The 19,691-nt window shown below is 34.4% G+C and overlaps 1 protein-coding gene across 1 annotated transcript in view; it reads right to left on the bottom strand.

The window, feature by feature from the left end:
* The window catches only part of LOC149786399 (2-oxoisovalerate dehydrogenase subunit beta, mitochondrial-like), a 28,241-nt gene extending 9,046 nt beyond the window's left edge, over positions 1–19,195 (bottom strand). The window contains exons 1-5 of the mRNA XM_089976822.1: positions 19,045–19,195; positions 16,186–16,263; positions 13,352–13,420; positions 6,846–7,135; positions 5,212–5,383 (exon numbers count right to left, since the gene is read on the bottom strand). Coding sequence (XP_089832948.1) covers positions 5,212–5,383; positions 6,846–7,135; positions 13,352–13,420; positions 16,186–16,263; positions 19,045–19,186 — 751 coding nt within the window. The 5' untranslated portion in view covers positions 19,187–19,195. The remainder of the gene's footprint in view (positions 1–5,211; positions 5,384–6,845; positions 7,136–13,351; positions 13,421–16,185; positions 16,264–19,044) is intronic.
* Between the last annotated feature and the right edge of the window lie 496 nt (positions 19,196–19,691).

The raw sequence follows: 19,691 nt of genomic DNA, 5'->3' as shown, positions 1-19,691 counted from the left end.
TTGTTGTTGTTGTTGCTTGATTTTAGAACGTCAGGTAGAGCAAAAGACAACAAGGGTTTCTTTTTTTTAAAGTAGTTCTGAACGCGTAGACACCTTGACTGAGACAACTAGACAACTAGACTGAGATAAGAAAAGTAAGGTTAGCAAAACAGCTATATTTCTCTGTCACATGGGTGAGAAATGTGCATTCCAATGTCTTAGTGAAGGCCCAAAAGCTGAGGCTGAGGTCAGGGAGGAAGGGGCTGGGGAACTGATTCTCTACCCCAAGGTATGTGAAGCATAGGTACTTATGACAAACAATTTGAATAGGTAACACATGTAGGACAGATCAAGACTGATCACTGCACAGACAGATGAATGGACCTTGCCATCTCCATCTTGAGACTTGGGTCGGCAACAAATTGATCAAACCTGCTCAAGTTCAGTCTCAATTTTCCTTTTGCTTTTATAACCATAAAAAGTAAGGTATAAAAACCCAGCAAGTTTAGGTTTTGAACTAACTCCACTACCCACTTAATGAAAAAATGAAACACATGCACCTTTGCGAGATCACCTGGGATCTCCATCATGATGGAGGACAATGAAAATAGAGGGAGCTAGATAAACAAGATTCAGAATTCCAAAATGATCTGAAACACCCACTTCTTTGTAAGAATGCTGCTGATCCAAACCTGACAAGACAGAAGGAGTACGGCATCCATGGAAGGGTCACAAGTGGGCAAGAGAGATAAGAAGTCGTTGCTGGCTGACAAGAGGCTTGGGGTGGAGAAACTTTTTTTTTTGCTTCCCCCTCCTGGCCTGCCTGCAAAAGTTAGGGGCATATGGCCACCAATAATCTGCAAAGTCTGTCTGTCTGTGACCATCCCTTTCTCTGGTGTGGTTCATATAAGGTTTCAAAAACACAGGGTCTTTCAATCCCTGTGCTGCCTGTTGTCTCAACACCACAGTTTGGCCTCCAAACAATTGAGCGAGTCCAGGGTCACTGCATAGTGGGGTTTGCCAAAAGATTGCAAGAGAGCATATCTTATCATCAGGTCAAGGTTGCAAGAAGCTGTAATGGGTGATCACAATTATGAGGTGAACTGCTCTGTTGATACATTGGCAGTACAACATACTAATTCCATGGCAGGATCACTTTCTGCCTTCCAGCTAGATTACATACCATAAGAGATGCCAAGTCAAGTAAGGAGAAAGTTGACATTCCTTACCAACCTAGATGTGGCATGAAACACTTGTCTGTCCACTTTATCACAAAGGGGAGCAGATATGTTAATAACAGTAATGTCTTTATCCAGACTAAATGCATCTATGTATTATGCAATGAGAAAGTTGCAGGCAATTGACTAACTGAAAAAGACGTCCTCAATTTTCCTGGGTTGTGAATCTCATCCAAGAGATGTCTAGTAATTTTATCAAATCTTTGTGGATCATGGTAAAATCCTGCTCATTATCTTCATTAACATCCACTAAGACCTTTACCATATAAATGGTGTTGACTGCAAGAGGTGGAGGCATTCATATGGAGGAAGATGAAAACAAAGAAATTATTTTTTGATTACTTAAACTGCTACCTTAAAAATGAACTCTGTCCTTTCCATGGTCAGATCAGAAGGTTCAGGTAATTCTGTGACATCCCCTTGTTTACATGGGGATGACTTTCTCATATACAGTATGCATTCTGGGATATAAACATTCTGCTTGGTAGTAGCAATATCAGTGTAAATACCATGCATGATACTGGCTCTACCTGCTAGATATGCCAGTAAAGCTGGTGTCATGTCCAGCACAGAGCATGGTCCAGCTGAGGAATATTGATTCAGGGTAATTGGTCAGGCTGGGCTGGACTGGCAACAACAACTGTATGCATCATAGATATAGTTAGTCTGCCGGATGGCCAGCCAGCCAGCCAGAGTGCATTGCTGGGTGTAGCCACCAGCACTGTCAGAACCATCTAGCAATGTGCTGTTCACCAGTTCCAAAAAGATAAAGCCATGCACTTCAAAACTTTACAGTGATTGGCCATACATCTGGACCAGTTGGTAGGCAGCTGGGACAGTATATGGTGCATGATATATGATCTGCAGGCCCAGCTTAAAGTTGGAATGTAATCCCACACACCTGGTTTCTATGGCATTAGGTCCATGCATGGGCAAGGGTAGGGTGTATGCCCAGTGGGACGGCAAATTGGGTTAAAAACAATCCTGGCTTCCTCTCATTCGCTCATAGGCAAACGTGAGGAATGAGCTTGTATAATGTGTATCATCCATGATTCCAGTAAAGCTTGATTGGAATCACTTATCACTTACTGTAGTTTTTAAGGTATCACAAGTAAGCTCTGCTACAGGTGCCATTCTGTGTATTTTCAGTGGGGATGGGGGTTAGCATCTCAGTGTCCCCCATAAAACTTGCAACTATTTACAATATGCCCTTTTCTCTTGGCTCTTCAAATGCCATTTTAAAATATTGGACCATGCATCTTCTTCACACAAAGCAAACATGCTGCATAGATATGATGATGTAAAGTCTGTGCAGGCAGGGCAGTCACAAGTTTGCGCTGGAAAAAATGGTGATCCAAGCAAGTGTTGCCTTCAGCACGCCCATTTCAGACAAAAATGATGCTAACTCCACAGAATGTCCCCAAACCTTCCAGGCTTGATGACTGCCAGCATACAGACAAGGCATGTTTTGTGATATCCTCATCAACATTAAAGTGCTTGCATTTCTTGCACTTGCCTAACATCTCTAAAATGATAGAGAGAAACCACAAGTGCATAAAACAAATAAATTATTCAATTAAGTAAACTGGTGTTACCAAGATGAAAAAAAGGAAATGCATAATAAAGCAAAGTTTTAAGGGCACCATAGAAATACACCAGTAAAAGCTACATGCATGTGTTACTGATCTATACCACACTGACAATAACCATTGGCAATAAATATTATAAAATTCACCCAAAAAGACACGTATGTTCTATACACTAAGTATACCAACCTTTTGACTTACTACAGCACTGAAACAAAATTTTGGATGGTCTAAAATTCTGAAAAACTGCAATGGATTCTCAGAGGCACTGATAACAGTTAGGGTGAAAGTCTAAACTGGTAAACATATGGGTGGTCACCTAGTGTGGGCAAGGGGAGTTAATCAGTGGGAATTATGTCCCATGTTATATAGATGGAAAGTCATTTTTATTCCAGGGATGGCTGGATTCAGTAGCACCAAGGGTTATTTCCTAATGTTAATTGGATCAGATAAAGCATTTACCTGGATAAATTACACTGTACACCATAGCTTCTGTTTCATTATGCCAAGCAGACACACAGCATGTGAAAACTGGTAGTACTTAAGACAAAAAAGTAACATCACCTAGGTTTTAAGACAAAAAAGTAACATCTCAGAACTAAACACAGCATATTCTGATGTCATTTTTTTGTTAATGGATTTAAAACGACAAAGTGGAAAAAGGAGAGTTATGTTTTGTTTTGAATTCATCTCTCTATTGATATATTAACAGTTAAGGAAAAGACAGACAAATTCTGCTTTCTTGATCAAATTATTATATTTAATATATAAAAGTCAAAGGCTGTGTCTAACATACTGTCCCTGTCAAGAGTATGCACTTTCCTATATTAAGAAGAAGAAAAAAATAGGTCAGTGAATTTTAACCCTTTTATCACTAAGTAACTTGGCAGGCATAGAACCGTAAACACTAAGTAACTGTGGAGTTGTAAAGCAAAATGACTTGTGGATTTTGAAATAACATACCTTTATCAATTTTAAAGATATCTGGCTGGATTAGGTATCAAAATAAAGGTTAAAAGTTAAATTGTATGACTAATTCACTACTATTTGCATGTCTATTATAACTGTTAAAATAAAGGTGCAAACAGGTAACACATCGGGTAAAATGCACAAGCAATTATTTATTTACTTTGTTACATGGACAATATTTTCAAAAACTTCATCTCAATCAAAGATCTGAAAGCATTCCTGATCTTTTCTTGAGCCATCTAACACTCAGGTGGGTCCAGCTCTCATAGAAAACTGAAATAAATCCCTTTGGTTCTTAAGTTTCGTCCAGAACAAAAACATAGAGTGCACACTTCCTCTGGTCCAAAATCTTCAAAGTCCTCTTCATGGTCATCACTGTCACCCACAAGCACATTAAAATGCCTCTCCAGGTGTTTTCTCTCATTTTCAGTCAACTGTATTAGGTCACAACAGCTAAATATTTTGATGATTCATAATCTGACACTTTATTCTTCATTCTTGCTTCGAACTCTGCCATTTTGAATAGAAATTCACCATTCGCAAAACACGCTCAAAAAGTGCCTTCTTTCCTTGAGATTTCTAGTTGTATTCAAGCTTAACTCATGAGATAATCCAAATATAATATTAACATTACAAGAAGGAAGTTATTAGAGGTATTCCGAAATTTATGTAGTCGGGTACTATGTCTGTAAAGAAGAACACAACACTGCCCCAGACCGGTAAAGCGGTCCATAGGGTTGACAGAATTACTTCCCCTAGACCAGAAAACCGGTTCATAGTGATGAAAGGGTTAAAGCTAATCATAATTTTATCAGTTGTTATGAAAAACAGTCTAGCAATGTTGTAAGCCAGTCTGCATTATTATCACAAATCTAACAACATACAATTTAATTTTAAAGCCATCCACTGGGTGCTCGTTGGGGAATCCAACATATGTATGCTGATCAGGGCTTTTACTTTCAAAGCACCACCATCAACTTGTATAATTTGAGATTAATTATGCTGATTAATTCTGATAAAACGTCTCACATATACAGTAAACATAGCTGTTCATATCTTTCTGTATTTAACTTAAGAGTTAACCATGCCTTTTTGGTGTTTAACTTTGAGCAATCCAAATAATAGGGGCAATGACCTACTCATGTCTGATTATGCATATATTGCTTGGCTGCAATTACCACATGCTTTATGACTATATTTGTGGCAAAGAGTGGGAAAAATAGCTTTTCCTAATCATTCACGTATTTTAATTTTTCATTGAGAATTTCATTTTTAAAAAATCATAAACTTCTAAATTGCCAAATATCAGCACAAGTACTTGATGTATTTTCAGGAAGAAAAAAAAACAACAGAATTTTATGAACAAAGCATGATGTGTGCAACTGCACCTCTAAACTGCATTAGGCTTTTGACAAATACAGTCGAATGTATAATTTTACCTTCTAAAATAACCTCAGCTTCAGACAAAGGGATAGTGTATTGACGAATAGGAACTTCCTCAATCGCAGATCTGTACAAAATTTTGGGCTCCAGGAAAATGCAGGGGTTTTCATCTAATATACAGCTCAACAGCAATCCTTTGGCCTGAATTGGTCCTCGGGGAATCACCACCTGCAAAATGAAACATTCATCCACAAATGGTGTAGGAATTATTCAGTGGTATGAATACCTGTTTTGAGTTGGCCAAGTAACCAAATAAACTACGTATAAACCTGTCTATAATTAATACTTAAGATAGCATACACATTTCCTTATGTGGATGTGTATCCTTTATACAGGGATTAAATATACCTGTGGCAAGCGTATGACGTCCCAACAGTACCAGTCGTAACAACTGTCCATGCTACATACCAACACCTGTCAATCTGAAACTTCTCAATGCAACATGATGACCAATCAAAATCAGGTCCCTGCAGACCAGTCTCCACCCTGCAGCATACTTTCCCCAACTACCTCTCACAGTGAAATTGGTATCACTTACAAGTCAAGTCGAATTGCAAACAACAGAGATCTTGATACACTATAGCATAATGTGCCTGCAGAACATGGTCTATGTTGTTTGTTCTACTGATTACTCTTAACAAACTGCACAGATCCAAATCTGCCAGTGCATTATGTAACAGCAGATCTGGGTCTGTGCAGTTTGCAGATGGACTTGACTTGTAAGTGAGTATATATGGTAACACATTTCAGCTATAGAATGTAAAGTACGAACTCTTTCCTCTAAGTTAATTATGGACACTCAAAGAAAATCCTTATAACAAAAATAAATACAGCACATCACTTCTGAAAGGGTATGAATGTGGATAAAGTCAATGATATAGTGGTCATGTGTAATCACTCATTTGACACTTATTTCTTGTTATACTGTTTTGTATTGTTTGTAACTATTGACAATGTTCCTCCTGACAAAATTGTTGTTGTTGTTGACATGAGAGTACCAACAAAAGTAACATCATTCAGTACCCTAAGATTTTACCCAAAATAAATTCATTCTTATTTTGTATGCATGGAAAGAGCAAGAAAAAGTTTAGTAATGTACAATTGGAAAGCTGATAAACAGCAGCACAAAAGCAGTCTCTTCCTACCATTCTCAAATTGGTTTATACTGGAAAAAATGTAATACAGTCAGATCTCCTGAATTTTAACCTGATATGGAAAGAAACAGAGTATATCAAGACATCACATATTGTCTCCATTTTCACTGTAATGAAAGGACATGGGCAAAACTGTATGTCCATGGCACATTCATGATGGGGCATGATAATAGAGAAAAAGGGGCAAAAAACTGGAAATGATAGGATCATAGGATTTAGTGAAAACAGCATATCAGCAATCACTACAAACTCTAGTTAAAGATAGTGGCCAAGTGATTGAAAGTCTAGATTCAGAACCAGAAGGTACTGGGTTCATGTCTCAAACTGGTCATTTCTGCTATGCTTTTAAAGCAGTCTCATTTATTTCAGTCAACCAACCAGTATACAGATAACAGCATCATTCTGCTCTGTCTGTCTGTCTGTCTGTGTGTATGTGTCTCTGTGTGTGTGTGTGTGTGTGTGTGTAATTCATATACCTTTAACCCAGCAGTGTGGGCAAATTGGGCCTCAACACTCTGTGAGTGGTACATGGCACCATGTCCAACTGCTCCACAAGGAGCTCTTATCGTCAGCTTCCCGCAGTCAAACAGGTTCCCTGTTCTGTACCGGAACTTAGCAGCCTCGTTGACAATTTGGTCATATGCAGGAAATATGTAGTCTGCAAACTGGATCTCTGCAATAGCTGTGGCACCAACTACAGCCAAACCAATACCAAATGCCACAATGCCCTGTTCACTCAGTGGTGTGTTGAATACTCTATCTTTACCTGGAAAGAGTGTTATAAAAATTCAATACTGACATGTAAATAACAATATTTACATGTCATACAATCTTCATAAATGCAGTAACTCCAGCAGTTTTATTATCCATCTGCATCATGTACATCAAATATATTCTATGTTGCTTCATAAACTTAGAAATTAATAATAGTTTAAAACTAGTTTTCTGGCTCAAACAGCCACTATTGCTTACTGAAATTATGCTGTTGTTGTTGTTGGCTTGATGCCATTTTTCAGCACATTATATGCTACACATGGCTTCCAGCATATATTGTGGAGAAATAACTTGTGAAAACTCTTGGAAGAACCACCAACCCACAAGAAGCTACTGGCATGCTTTCTCATAGGCCTGTGTTAGTTGAGCCCAAGACTTAAACCCATGTAGATAGAGGTGTGATGTTAAGTGATTTGTAATGGTGAGCACATTAAACTACTTAGTCAACCAGGGCCCCATTGAAATTATGGAATTAAAAACAGTCACATTATCTACAGTGAAAAATATTTAAATATCTATGCATCTTGCATAAACTTTTGTGTTATTTCTGATGAAAGCAATGAGGACAAATGACAATAATATATTTATACTGAAACTAAATCCACATTAAAGAAGCTATCATTTACTATCAAACTTTTGCTTGCTAAAAGTGCAAAGAACATCAAACATATCCTTATGTTCTGTTCAATGTATATGAAGACAGTGATCCATTAAGCACTTTGTCAAACATAAATGCTATGACTAGGATAAATTCACTGACATTGCAGTGTAATTAAATGATTCACTGAATAGATTCACTGTTACTGTGGTGTAATGAAATCCTTTGATAAATAGATTAATTGTTACTACAGTGTAATGAAATGCTTCAATGGATAGATTCACTGACATTGCAGTGTAATGAAATGCTTCAATGGATAGATTCACTGACATTGCAGTGTAATGAAATGCTTAAATGGATAGATTCACTGACATTGCAGTGTAATGAAATGCTTCAATGGACAGATTCACTGACATTGCAGTGTAATGAAATGCTTAAATGGATAGATTCGCTGACATTGCAGTGTAATGAAATACTTCAATGAACAGATATGGAATACATGTGTAACAATTCAATGAAAAGACAATTAACTCCTCCAGAAACAATAAATTTATTTAGAGATAAGAGCCAATTATTGAATTAACTCAATAAGCAGCTAATGCAACTAACACGCTGCAGAGGAAGGATGATGAGATTTTGACTTGGTGTGTGGATTTTAAAAACTGCATCATGAATAATACAATAAAGAACAGAAACCTACACAATGACTATATAATTAGCTCATTCAGATAATGATTTTTTTTGGGGTGACAGCTTATAGACTGCATTCACCCCTGTTATTAAGTATTAATGCCACAGACAAACCATTCAAAGCACATGTGCTCTATGTTGATTGATTGATTGCTTGGATTTACATCGCATGCGCCCAGAAGGGCATGTGCAATGTGCTCTATGTGCCACAGTGAAAATTGGGTGGGAAGATTTCTCTCTCTCATTATGACATTATCAGAATTGTGTTTTAATTTCACAACAAGTAAAGAAATAAAACAAGAATTTGAACTATTTGAATTCACTTCCTTTAATTAAAGACTGGTTAATCATAATCAGGTTTTAAATGATGTCAGTACTATAAAGGTTCATAGCGATGCATTAGTTGGTTTATGTTCAGCAGGAAAAGATGCAACCTGTAGGTTAATGAAAAAAGTATCCAGTCTAAACATTTTTATTGTGTGGTAATAAAGGTCAATAGTTTTTACATCTGGTGTACAATGCAAAACTCATCACCATTGCTTACATTCAGCAGTTGGTTGCTCATGATAGTTTACTTATATTATAAAATAAAATAAATCTAAGCACGATAGTTTTGGTTATAAATGACAAGTGGTCATTCACAGCATAATATTGTATAATAAAAGATGACCCTACACTTTAAGGATATTATTTTTTCGCTTTTATTAGCAACCCCACTAAAGTGCATATATCCCATACAATTGTCACTGTTTTACATGGTCACTACATTTTTCCATATGTTATTAACTTTCTTCATTAAAGAATGCTGTAAAATATATGTGAAATAAACGCCAATAAAAAGATCTTTCTATATGTGTATGATCTGTTAATGTTATTTATTTAGATTTACACTTTATCACAGGGTGGAAAGTAAATTTCTAAGTAAATTCCACTTTCTGCATAAAAATGATAGTACAGTGATCCATGTATAATGTCTGGTTCATCTGGTAAATTATGCAACTGAGTTAACAACCATGAATATTAATGAAAGTTTCCAGTCGATCGGAAAACTGAATGACTGAGTGCAGAACTTAAATGAAAATATTACGTGCCATGCTTTAGATATTTTGATGCAAATTTAATTTTGTAATCCTCAAAGTATATAAAATTATTCACATACCATTGTATTCTACACATTCCAATCTTTGATATATAAAACATGTATCAAAATGAGATTAAGTGTACCAAACCTGGATTAAAAGTAACTACTGAATTTTTCAGTTTCAATGAGCATGTACCAGATGCCATCTGGAATATTTAACATTTGTAAACAAATGCTTTTAGCCAATAGTCTAACATCATATCAATCAATAAATGTTCACAATATAGTTTTTATGACTTAAAGCTAACAAATAAAACAAAGTAAATTGATTTTTGTAGTATTTATTCATTTATTTTAAAGCATTCTTTATAACCATTTGAAATCACTGTTAACATGCTGAATTTGTTTTCTCATTCAAACCTAAAAATTTGCTAGTCCATTATTATCGAATTTTGTGATTGGTTTTATATTTTACATTAAACCATTTAGTTCAAAATATTGTAATGACTATAAAATATGATATACATTAATTGTTTTCATTATTCATGTATGATGTATATAATGAAGCAATTAAGATTACACCATCATTAAATTATACTTACATATAGTTAAATAGCTTAAATCTGCATGTTATCCTTCTTTTTCTTCTTTTTTAAAGTAAACAGTTACTAACAACAATGTTATGATCATAAATTAATAATAATAATCATAATAATAATAATTGTTTTCATTCTGAATGAAAATTACACACTCAACTTTTACAATTATTTTTTTTAAACTATATTAATATATAGACAATAGTTACTTCTTGTTTAGATTGATGTCAATGCAAGCTATGCTAGTAACTCAGATATCCCAAGCTATTCTGACCTTTTGGTTCTTTTTTGCCGTTCAGAATGCGACTATACCAGAAATATGACTTGATAAAAGAGAAGGTACAGAACCACCTACATGACCTATGTCCAATATTCAAAACTGTACCAGAAATCAGAACTTTATGAAGTCAAACAGAACTGCAAGTGAGCCTATTAATGTGGTTTCAAAGTTGGGTCCAACATTCAGTACAGTGAATCAAAATTCTTAGGCAAAAAATAAAATCACGAGTTTTTGTGTGTAGAAAAGCAAATTAAACCATAAGAAATGAGTTGCAGTTTCTGAACCACCAGCACCCCCAACAAATCAAGCTCAATTTGCTATCAATGAATCACCAAATAACAATTTGTCTGTATTTGAGGAAGCATAAATTAAAAGTAATGTTTACAGGAACCAGAGATGGAAAAAGTTTGCATGGCTAGATTAAATTTAAATGTGAAAATACATATTGGTTAACAGTACAAAAAGAAACTGCTAATTAGAAAACTTTTTTCTGTATAATTTGAGCATACCAAAAAAAGTAACAAACTTGAGAATGAAATAAGTGAACAAGCTGAAAAACTGAAATTATCAGATAGTAGAGCTGTACATTATTCTATAAAAAAATTAAATAAAAATGATCAGAGAAAAACCTTCGCTTATTATGAGACGCTCAATGATTACATTATGTATATCTATATATACTATGTGCTTAACTTTTGTCCATTATTGTCTATATCAATATTGTGTGCTAACTTTTGTCCATAATTGTAGATTATAATTTAAAAGATAATGTAAGTTTCTTAACATGGCTGTTTGACCTCAGAAGATTCAAGAAAGACATTTTTTTTACAGTTTGGTGCAATTTTCCATTAACAAGATAATTAGTTTTTTCCAAAAAATGTTATTGTGAACTTTCTGCAAACATCCTGGTCATTTTATTGTGTCTTATTTTTATATAAATACATCAGTTTGGGATTATTGTGAATTCATGCAAAGACATTCTGGATTATATCATTCTGATACAAAAAGAATGTTGACATATCAGCTCATCCAAGACTATTGGCACATCAGTACATTCAATACTGTAATTTATTTGGAACACTCTATACTTTTGGACTTGTGATATAACTTTCAAGATTGTTTGGTACATTATTTGCAATATAGTAAATTCTGTTTAAATTTTCACTTTGTATTCTAGGGAAATAAATTATTTGTTGAATTTGACTAAACTTGCAACTTTTTGTTTCTTCTTTACTTAGTTTAAGACCAATTAGTCATAAAGTCATAACAATCGGTAAATAAAACAAGACTGACTTGTTATGGAAAAAGAAGCAAAACTAAACCAGAATCAAAAGATGTTTAGTTTCCTAAAACTTGAAAAGTATTCTCTTTTTGAAAAATTATGAAATGAAGAAAAGTTACATCTATTTCTGGAGAGTGAGCCGAAGAAAAAAGTAACATCTTAAAAAATGCAAATTATCATAGGAATGAGTTAGGAAGCTCAAAAACTTGCATAAAAGCTTAAATGACTGATCACACAAATGAGTTGAACTTGAATTTGATGTTAATTTTGCATCAAAAGTGCAATAATCTTGATCTTTTACAAATGGAAATTACTTACCTGCCAGAATGCACTGCATTTAATTTAAGAACAAAAAATGCTAAAGGTACATTCGCTGATAACATTCACTTATGTGTTCTTGAACTAACAAGGCTCGCACTTGTGACCGCAAAGTTATCACAAGTCATTCGGACAGTTTGCAAACATACTGCTTGATGTGGGAAGACAAACTGTGAAAAAACAATTTGTCTTGAAAAAAGATCTGTACCACACTATGTAACCTGGAGATGACAGTGGTTCACTGAAGACTTAAAGGAAATTCAAAGTTGTTCTGGCATCTGTGTGTATGTGTGGTGTGATTTTGATGTTTAACGTAGCTTTAACAATTTTTCAGTCATATCGCTACGATATCTGCAGTGTGGCAGTTTACAGTGATGTCTAGCACTGAGGCTTCATGCCGCAGACATGTAGCATGATGTCCCACCCAGTCACATTATCCTGACACCAGGCCAACCAGTCCTAACACTAACCTCTTAATGCTGAACGCCAAGCGAGGCAGCTGTTTATACCATTTTTGTAAGTCTCTGGTATGACTTGACCGGGGATCGAACCCACGACCTCCCGCATCCAAGGTGGATGTTTTAACCACTAGGCCACCAGAGTTCTGGGAAGTGTACTTTGACAATAATGGAACATTTAAATGTAAATACACAGGAACTCAAGGCAGTGTGATATACAAAAATGAGAAGAGACCAGCAGCTTATGCTTTATCCATCACTAAGCATTATACAAGACTCAAAATTCAAAAAAATACTCAATTTTTGTTAAGATAAAGTTACTGTACATTTGGTTCTAGTAGAGATATCTTGACAATTTAAATTTTTCTGAAGAGATTTAAATGAACTCTTTAATTTCATTGGTTCCAGCAATAAATCTCTTAGCTCTTAAAATAATTTGACTGATACACACACACACACACACACACACATATATATATAAATATATATATATATACACACACACACACACACACACATTTGAAAGAGTTTTAACATTTGCTTACAATATCTTTATCATTATCTTCTAGAATAAATTTATTGTTTATCTGCATCTTCCAAAACATTTTCCACTATTAACCTTTCCAGTTTTAAAATTTTACCTATACTGCTAGAATTGGGGTGAGGTGACACTGAACCGTATACATAAATACATTCCTACATGCATCATACATACATACATACATACATACATACATACATCATACATACATACATACATACATACATACACACATACATCCATGCATGCACGTGAAAATGCTGTGACCAAAAATAAAAACTTAAGATGAATTCTAAGTCTCACTTACATTTGCTGATGAGAAAAAATTACCTTCTTCTTAGAAAAAATGAGATAAGGTACACACCGTATTTGTCCTTCAAACCAATACTGCAGCGGAAAACTCCACCAAATGCAACATCTTCACCAAAAAGAACTGAAATGACATTTAAATCAGTTAACTTCAGTAGCAAGCACTTTAAATGAACATTGCTTCAAGCTAAAATGGGATTGAATTAACATCATATGTGGTAATTCACACATTCATCATTACAAGTATATGCTACAACATCGTCTCAAACTGAAATAAGACTATAAGTTCTATTACCATGACCATTATCAGGTGTGTGTGTGTGTGTGTATGTGTCTTTGATTTGTATTTTTAATGTAGCTTTAACAATTTTCCAGTCATATCGATATGTCTGCAGTGTGGCAGTTTATAGTGATGTCTCTCACTGGGGCATCATGCTGCAGACATGTAGCATCATGTACCACCCATTCACATTATTTTGACACCAGGCCAACCAGTCAGATATGGAATACAACATCTCTAGTTCAAAATCAGTTTGGTCCAACACCCAACAAAAGAGTAGCAGATTGTTAGTCCTAGAGGCAACACATGCTCAAATCAAACAAAGACAGACTTACAGATTTTGTCCTTTGCAAAGAGTTGTGTTTAATGTAGAAGCTCGCTATGTAAGTGAAAGGAAGTAAAGGGATCATAAATGTCATCTTTATTTTAGTTGTTTGCGTAGACAGTTTTTGTTGGTGTTTTATTATTGAATGAAACATCCTTCAGCAGGATTATTTATATTATGTATTTTATAAGCAGGTGCCCATTGTATGGAGGTTTCCACTTAGGAAGGTTTCTTTATATCCTTTAAAGAATTAATAACAAGCATTCATCAGCTTTTCTGTAACATAATCAATTTTCAAAGGTCTTCCATTTCAGTTTGCAACATTGTTGAATCACAAATTTACAACCAGCCTATAAACCATACATACTCACTTAAAAGTTGAGTCCAACTGCAAACAACATAGACTCTGATCTGCCACTGAATATTATGCATGCAGATCAGGATCTACATTGTTCTGCTGAATACTCCCAACAAACAGTAGGGATGCAGATCTGCCAGCACATTATGTGACAGCAGATCTGGGTTGGTGCAGTTTGAAGTTGGTCTCAAGTTATAAGCTAGTATATATGGTACAGAGTTATAATCTGATAATGTTGACTGCTCCAGTGGCCTAAGTGGTTTCAGATTCTGCCTCGGATGTGGGAGGTCACAGGTTCGAACCCTGGCTGAGTTATACCAAAGACTTATAAAAATGGTACTAACAGCTGCCTTGCTTTGTGCTCAGCATTAAGAGGTTAGTGTTTGGACTGGTTGGCCTGGTGTCAGGATAATGTAAATGGGTGAGACACCATGCTGCATGTCTGCGGCATGATACCCTAGTTCTATACATTACTATAAACTGCCACACTGTGGACATCGAAGCAATATGACTGAAACATTGTTAAAGCTACATTAAGAAATCCAAATCACACACACACATGTTCAAAATTTATTTTGGGAAAAAAAATATGATTTTTACTGGATCACCTATGCTGATAAAAATACACGGATTATGGTACCAAATATAATTAGTAAAATACAGTCATACTGTTATGTATATTTGATTTAATTTAATTGTTTAATTGTTAGTTTTAATTTTTGTATTCCATTACATGTTATAGTAATGTAATTTTGTTTACTGAAATTTGACATTTTCCAGAAATTAGTTTGATCTGACTATTTTCATAAACACATAATAACAGAACTTTGTATCTAAAAGCTGACCTAATTCCTGACCTTGATACAGTATTAGAAAGAGCTGAAGTAAACAACTTTTTTTATTCATTCTTAGTGTGGATTTATAGGGTGGAATAGAGGCTGTACTGGGTGTATGTGACTTTACACATGTGAATAGCCTCTATTTTGAAATTCTGGTTTTTACGGAATTGCGCAGTAGTCAGATTAAATAGTGATGTATTGAGAAATAATTTCAGTGGGGCTTTTAAACACTTCTACATCAAGGTGGTGTTTTTTCTGTTATGACCAGTTGGAGTTTAATACTTTAATATTTCTTCACGTTATTTGGATTCTAAGAGATTCATTTTTTTCCCTGGGAATATTTAAGTGTTCATACATAATTCTTGGATAAAGACATTTATTGAAATTTTATTTGTAATTCAAACACCAGAATATTATCTTCTATGGTACAACAAAGAACTATTGACACATCAATATTATACTGGCAACAGGATATATCATCGCCTTCCATTTTGGATTTATGTCGGGACTCGAACTCAAATTTATTAGAACAATTTATTACTAAGACTTTGAATATTTAATTCTTGGATTATTCTTGGATTACTTTGGGATTTTATTCTTAAAACCATCAGTTCTTTTCCTAATTTTTACCTTGTTTTTCTAGGGAAATAAATTATTTTTTAAATTTTACAAAGCTTGTTGTCTTCACTTCTTTTTGGCTACTATTTACGAGAGCCTAAACACGTAATAATACAACATGACAAACAGCATTGATAATTTTCACTAACAAGAAGCAATACTGTATTTTAATGTATTGATACGTTTATGCTAGTCATTATTAAAAATGCACAATTATTACAAGAAAATATGTTTAACTGTCATAAAAAGTATTCATAATAAGAGTAATTAATCAGTGTTTTTTGGTAAGATAAATTGTCTCTCAATAACTTAACATTAATATTGCTGCATTATTGTCAAGACAAGGGAAATAAGCTTAACAAAGGAAATTACTTGCAGAAACTGAAACTTTCAAAAAGAAGAATACAACGGAAAAATATCATGTTTAAATTTGACAGCTTAAAATGAATTTTGGTACACAACTATATACCTGCTGTGGGATCTTGTTCAAGGGCATTATCCATTGCACTGTTGATGGACTGGAAGAGATTCATCCGAGTTGTCTCACCTGAAATTATAAACTGAAATAAATAAAGCAAGCATTTTCTCCCATAAATATAAACTGTGCCTAATAATAACTATGCCAGGATCTTTTCTTTGTTGGATTCTAAAACAAATGAGATTAAATTTTATGATAACAGCTGACTAGTTTTTAACATAATGGTGAGCAATTAGCTCAGGAAAATATACCACCACCTTCAGTGCATCCCACTCGTACCCAATGAAGGGGATGAACTCGTAGTAAAAAAAGAAATCACTAAACCCTTCTCACAAGAGTGTAAGTAAAAATGACTAGTCAACATGCATATCTAATGAAGTCGATAATAATATCTACCAAGCAATCCACTAAAATATGCAAGAGTAGTTATGTTCACAAAATTATGTCATACACTGCTTCAAGCTATAAATAAAAATGGGCCAAAGAATCATAAAAGCATCAAGATTTGACAATATGTGCATCTTTAGACATTGGCCATAATATCTACCAAGTTTCACAACAGATATCAAAGCAAATACTATTTTACCAATGCATGTCATTACAACCAGTACATAGGCAAAAATCTAAACCATAAATCTGCAGTCCTATCAATAGATTATTGTAATGAAGCTAGAAAATGAGTGGTTATATTAAGAAAATTCCTCTATCTAAATACAGAAGCACTAAATGGCACAATATGTTCTAGGTTGTGTCAATTCAGTTGGAAAGAAGGGTCTAATTCAGTCATGTATCAATTTTAATGCTTCAGTGTGTTGTTTATGAATAATTACAGTAATGTTTTATTGGTAATTATGATGAACAGTATCATACGAAGTCACTTACGGATTTGCTGCTATGTACATGTTACAGGGATTATTTCAAAGTGGATTAGAAATCTTTTTGTCAGCAATTTTATACAATACTTTCTCAAAATAAAATAAACAAATTAAGTGGTAGTTTATTAAGCATTTTTACTAACTTGTAATTATAAGACTCAAATCTTGCTATTTCAATCAGTTAAAATGAATTACAATGAATAGTTTCTGCTGTCTTTTAAAGTCATAAGACCAAAACACAAATATACTGCATGCATCTCAATCCAAACATACACATATGAATACAATGGGTATAAATGTGTGTGAGTGTGTGTGTGTGTGTGTGTGTGTGTGATCTGGATTTTTAATGTAGCTTTAAAACAATTTCAGTCATATCACTACAATGTCTGCAGTGTGGCCGTTTATAGTGATGTCTAGCACTGGGGCATCATGCCACAGACATTTAGTATCATGTCCCACCCAGTCACATTATCACATTATCCTGACACCAGGCCAACCAGTTCTAACACTAACCTTAATGCTATTAGTACCATATTTACAAGTCTGTGACCTCCCTCATCCGAGGTGGATGCTCTAACCACTATGCCACATGAGTGGTATGGGTATGAATATAATAATTTTTATACATATACAAAATGTGTTGATAATAAACATATATAACATACTTTTCAAATTAAAATAAAATATTGCTTAAAACTAATGTTAAATGCCTAGTGAGAAATAGAAGATATACCTAGCTATTCTTTTGATTATATAAATTATGCTTCTGTATGCTCATTTTTGATGGAATTACTATTATGGATAAAAACAGATTCAACTGGTGAATACACGAACTATTTAAGCTTATGTTACAGATTTTTTTATAAACAAAAATAAAATTAAACATGTAACAAGTTTCAAGTACTGCTGAGTATGGAACAAGTTGATATTTAACATACTTAGATTTAAGATGGTAACTGTGCCAGTGAAGCATGTATTTTTGCACAAACTTTCATTACACACCCCCCACCCATTGCCATATTTTTCTGTTGTTACATGCATCATTTTCTTCAGCTAACTGACCTGGTTGGTTATAGCATGGTTTGATACAAAACACCGTCTCATTTTATAAACCCAAAGCATTGTGTTATAGCGGGGGTCAAACTGTATATTTGTTTTAAAAGCAACACTTCTCCATATTTCATCATTAAGATAAGAAATAATGTCATGGGGGGGGACAAAAGATGTCAGTGCATTAGTGACATTTATTTATTTGGACACTGAGGCAAAATTTTGAGAAAAATAACAGGTAAAAGGTACATTTTAAATCTGACATTTTTTATAGCTTTTATTGCTTCATATTATAAGAGATGGATAAATTGGTGAATTAGGTGTTTTAGGCCCACATTGTTGCTTATATTGAAGTGAGGTATGTACACTTCCCATACTAACTTCCGAGTACATGTATATTGACAGTGAAATACCAATAGTCAGCTAGCAATCAGAGCTAGTCACCCACAGCAGCAGACATGCTGGGTTCAGGGAAGTAGAATATTACAAAATGGCCTGTATGGCAACTATTTCTAATTGCATCATGCTGTCTTCTACACCAATATTCATCAAAATGATCAAACCAGAACATCACTTGCATTATCACTGTGTCCAAAATTACTTTTAGACATGAAAAATGGATTTGGGGATGAAGTACATAAACTTATTTTGCTATGTTCTTTCACTGACGTGTCAGCACCAATTAATGATATTCTCACGTTTTGTTCAATTATAGGCATCTAAAAATATGGACCTTTTGACCTTACTGCTGCACTCGTTTTTATTATAAATTGTTCTATTAAGCAAGTTGATGCAGTATTAAAATGTATGCTTAAAACATGTCCCTTGTGCCCTAGGTAAGTTGTATCGAAAACCGGGAGTAATGTTTGATTTTGAACAACTTTGTGTATTTCCAGGCTATCTAATTACAACAAATCAAACAGACCATGTTTTGCTTGGGGTGTATCTGGAACGTATGTAAAGTGGGAACTTCTGGCAAAAATGAGAGTCTTGGACTCTTTTCGAACATTGCTACAAACGAGTTTTTGCAGTGACCCCTTTGTAATCAGCCCTTTGAGAGCAGCCATGTTAGGTTATTATACACACCGCGAAGGATGATCTGTAATTTACTTCCGGAACTAAAATAAATAAGTAAATAAATAAACGAATAATGAAAATATAATATGAAGTATGTGCATAAAAGTCTCTTGACAGTCAGACTACTTTATGAGCTCTTCTCTTTCTTTTTTGTGTTTTGTTTTTTGTTGTTGTTTTTGTTTTTGTAGTAGCAGTTGTTGTTTTTGTTCCAGTCCTAACTATATACGTATTTTGTCTTGAGTCGGATTGAAAAACGTAAATCAATATTTCACCATATGTGACAATCTCATTCAAACGTCTCTGATTACTCTTTTCATATTTTGGCGGTTTCAACCCGAGTCTGTTTTTGATTAGCCGTCAACAAATGCAAGGGTATGCAATTACAACCTTTCCGAGTTTCTAATGATCAAAAAGATATTTAAAAAAACAGCTCACAAATTAAAATGGACGATAACATGAATATATTCCACCCTGTATCGAGCATCTTCATTAATG

The sequence above is a fragment of the Sinohyriopsis cumingii genome, chromosome 12 (assembly GCF_028554795.1).
Source record: "Sinohyriopsis cumingii isolate HCF-2022 chromosome 12, ASM2855479v2, whole genome shotgun sequence".
NCBI classification, from domain to species: Eukaryota; Metazoa; Mollusca; class Bivalvia; order Unionida; family Unionidae; genus Sinohyriopsis; species Sinohyriopsis cumingii.
Note: the sequence above shows the minus strand (reverse complement) of the source record. Positions and strands in the feature narration are given on the sequence as shown.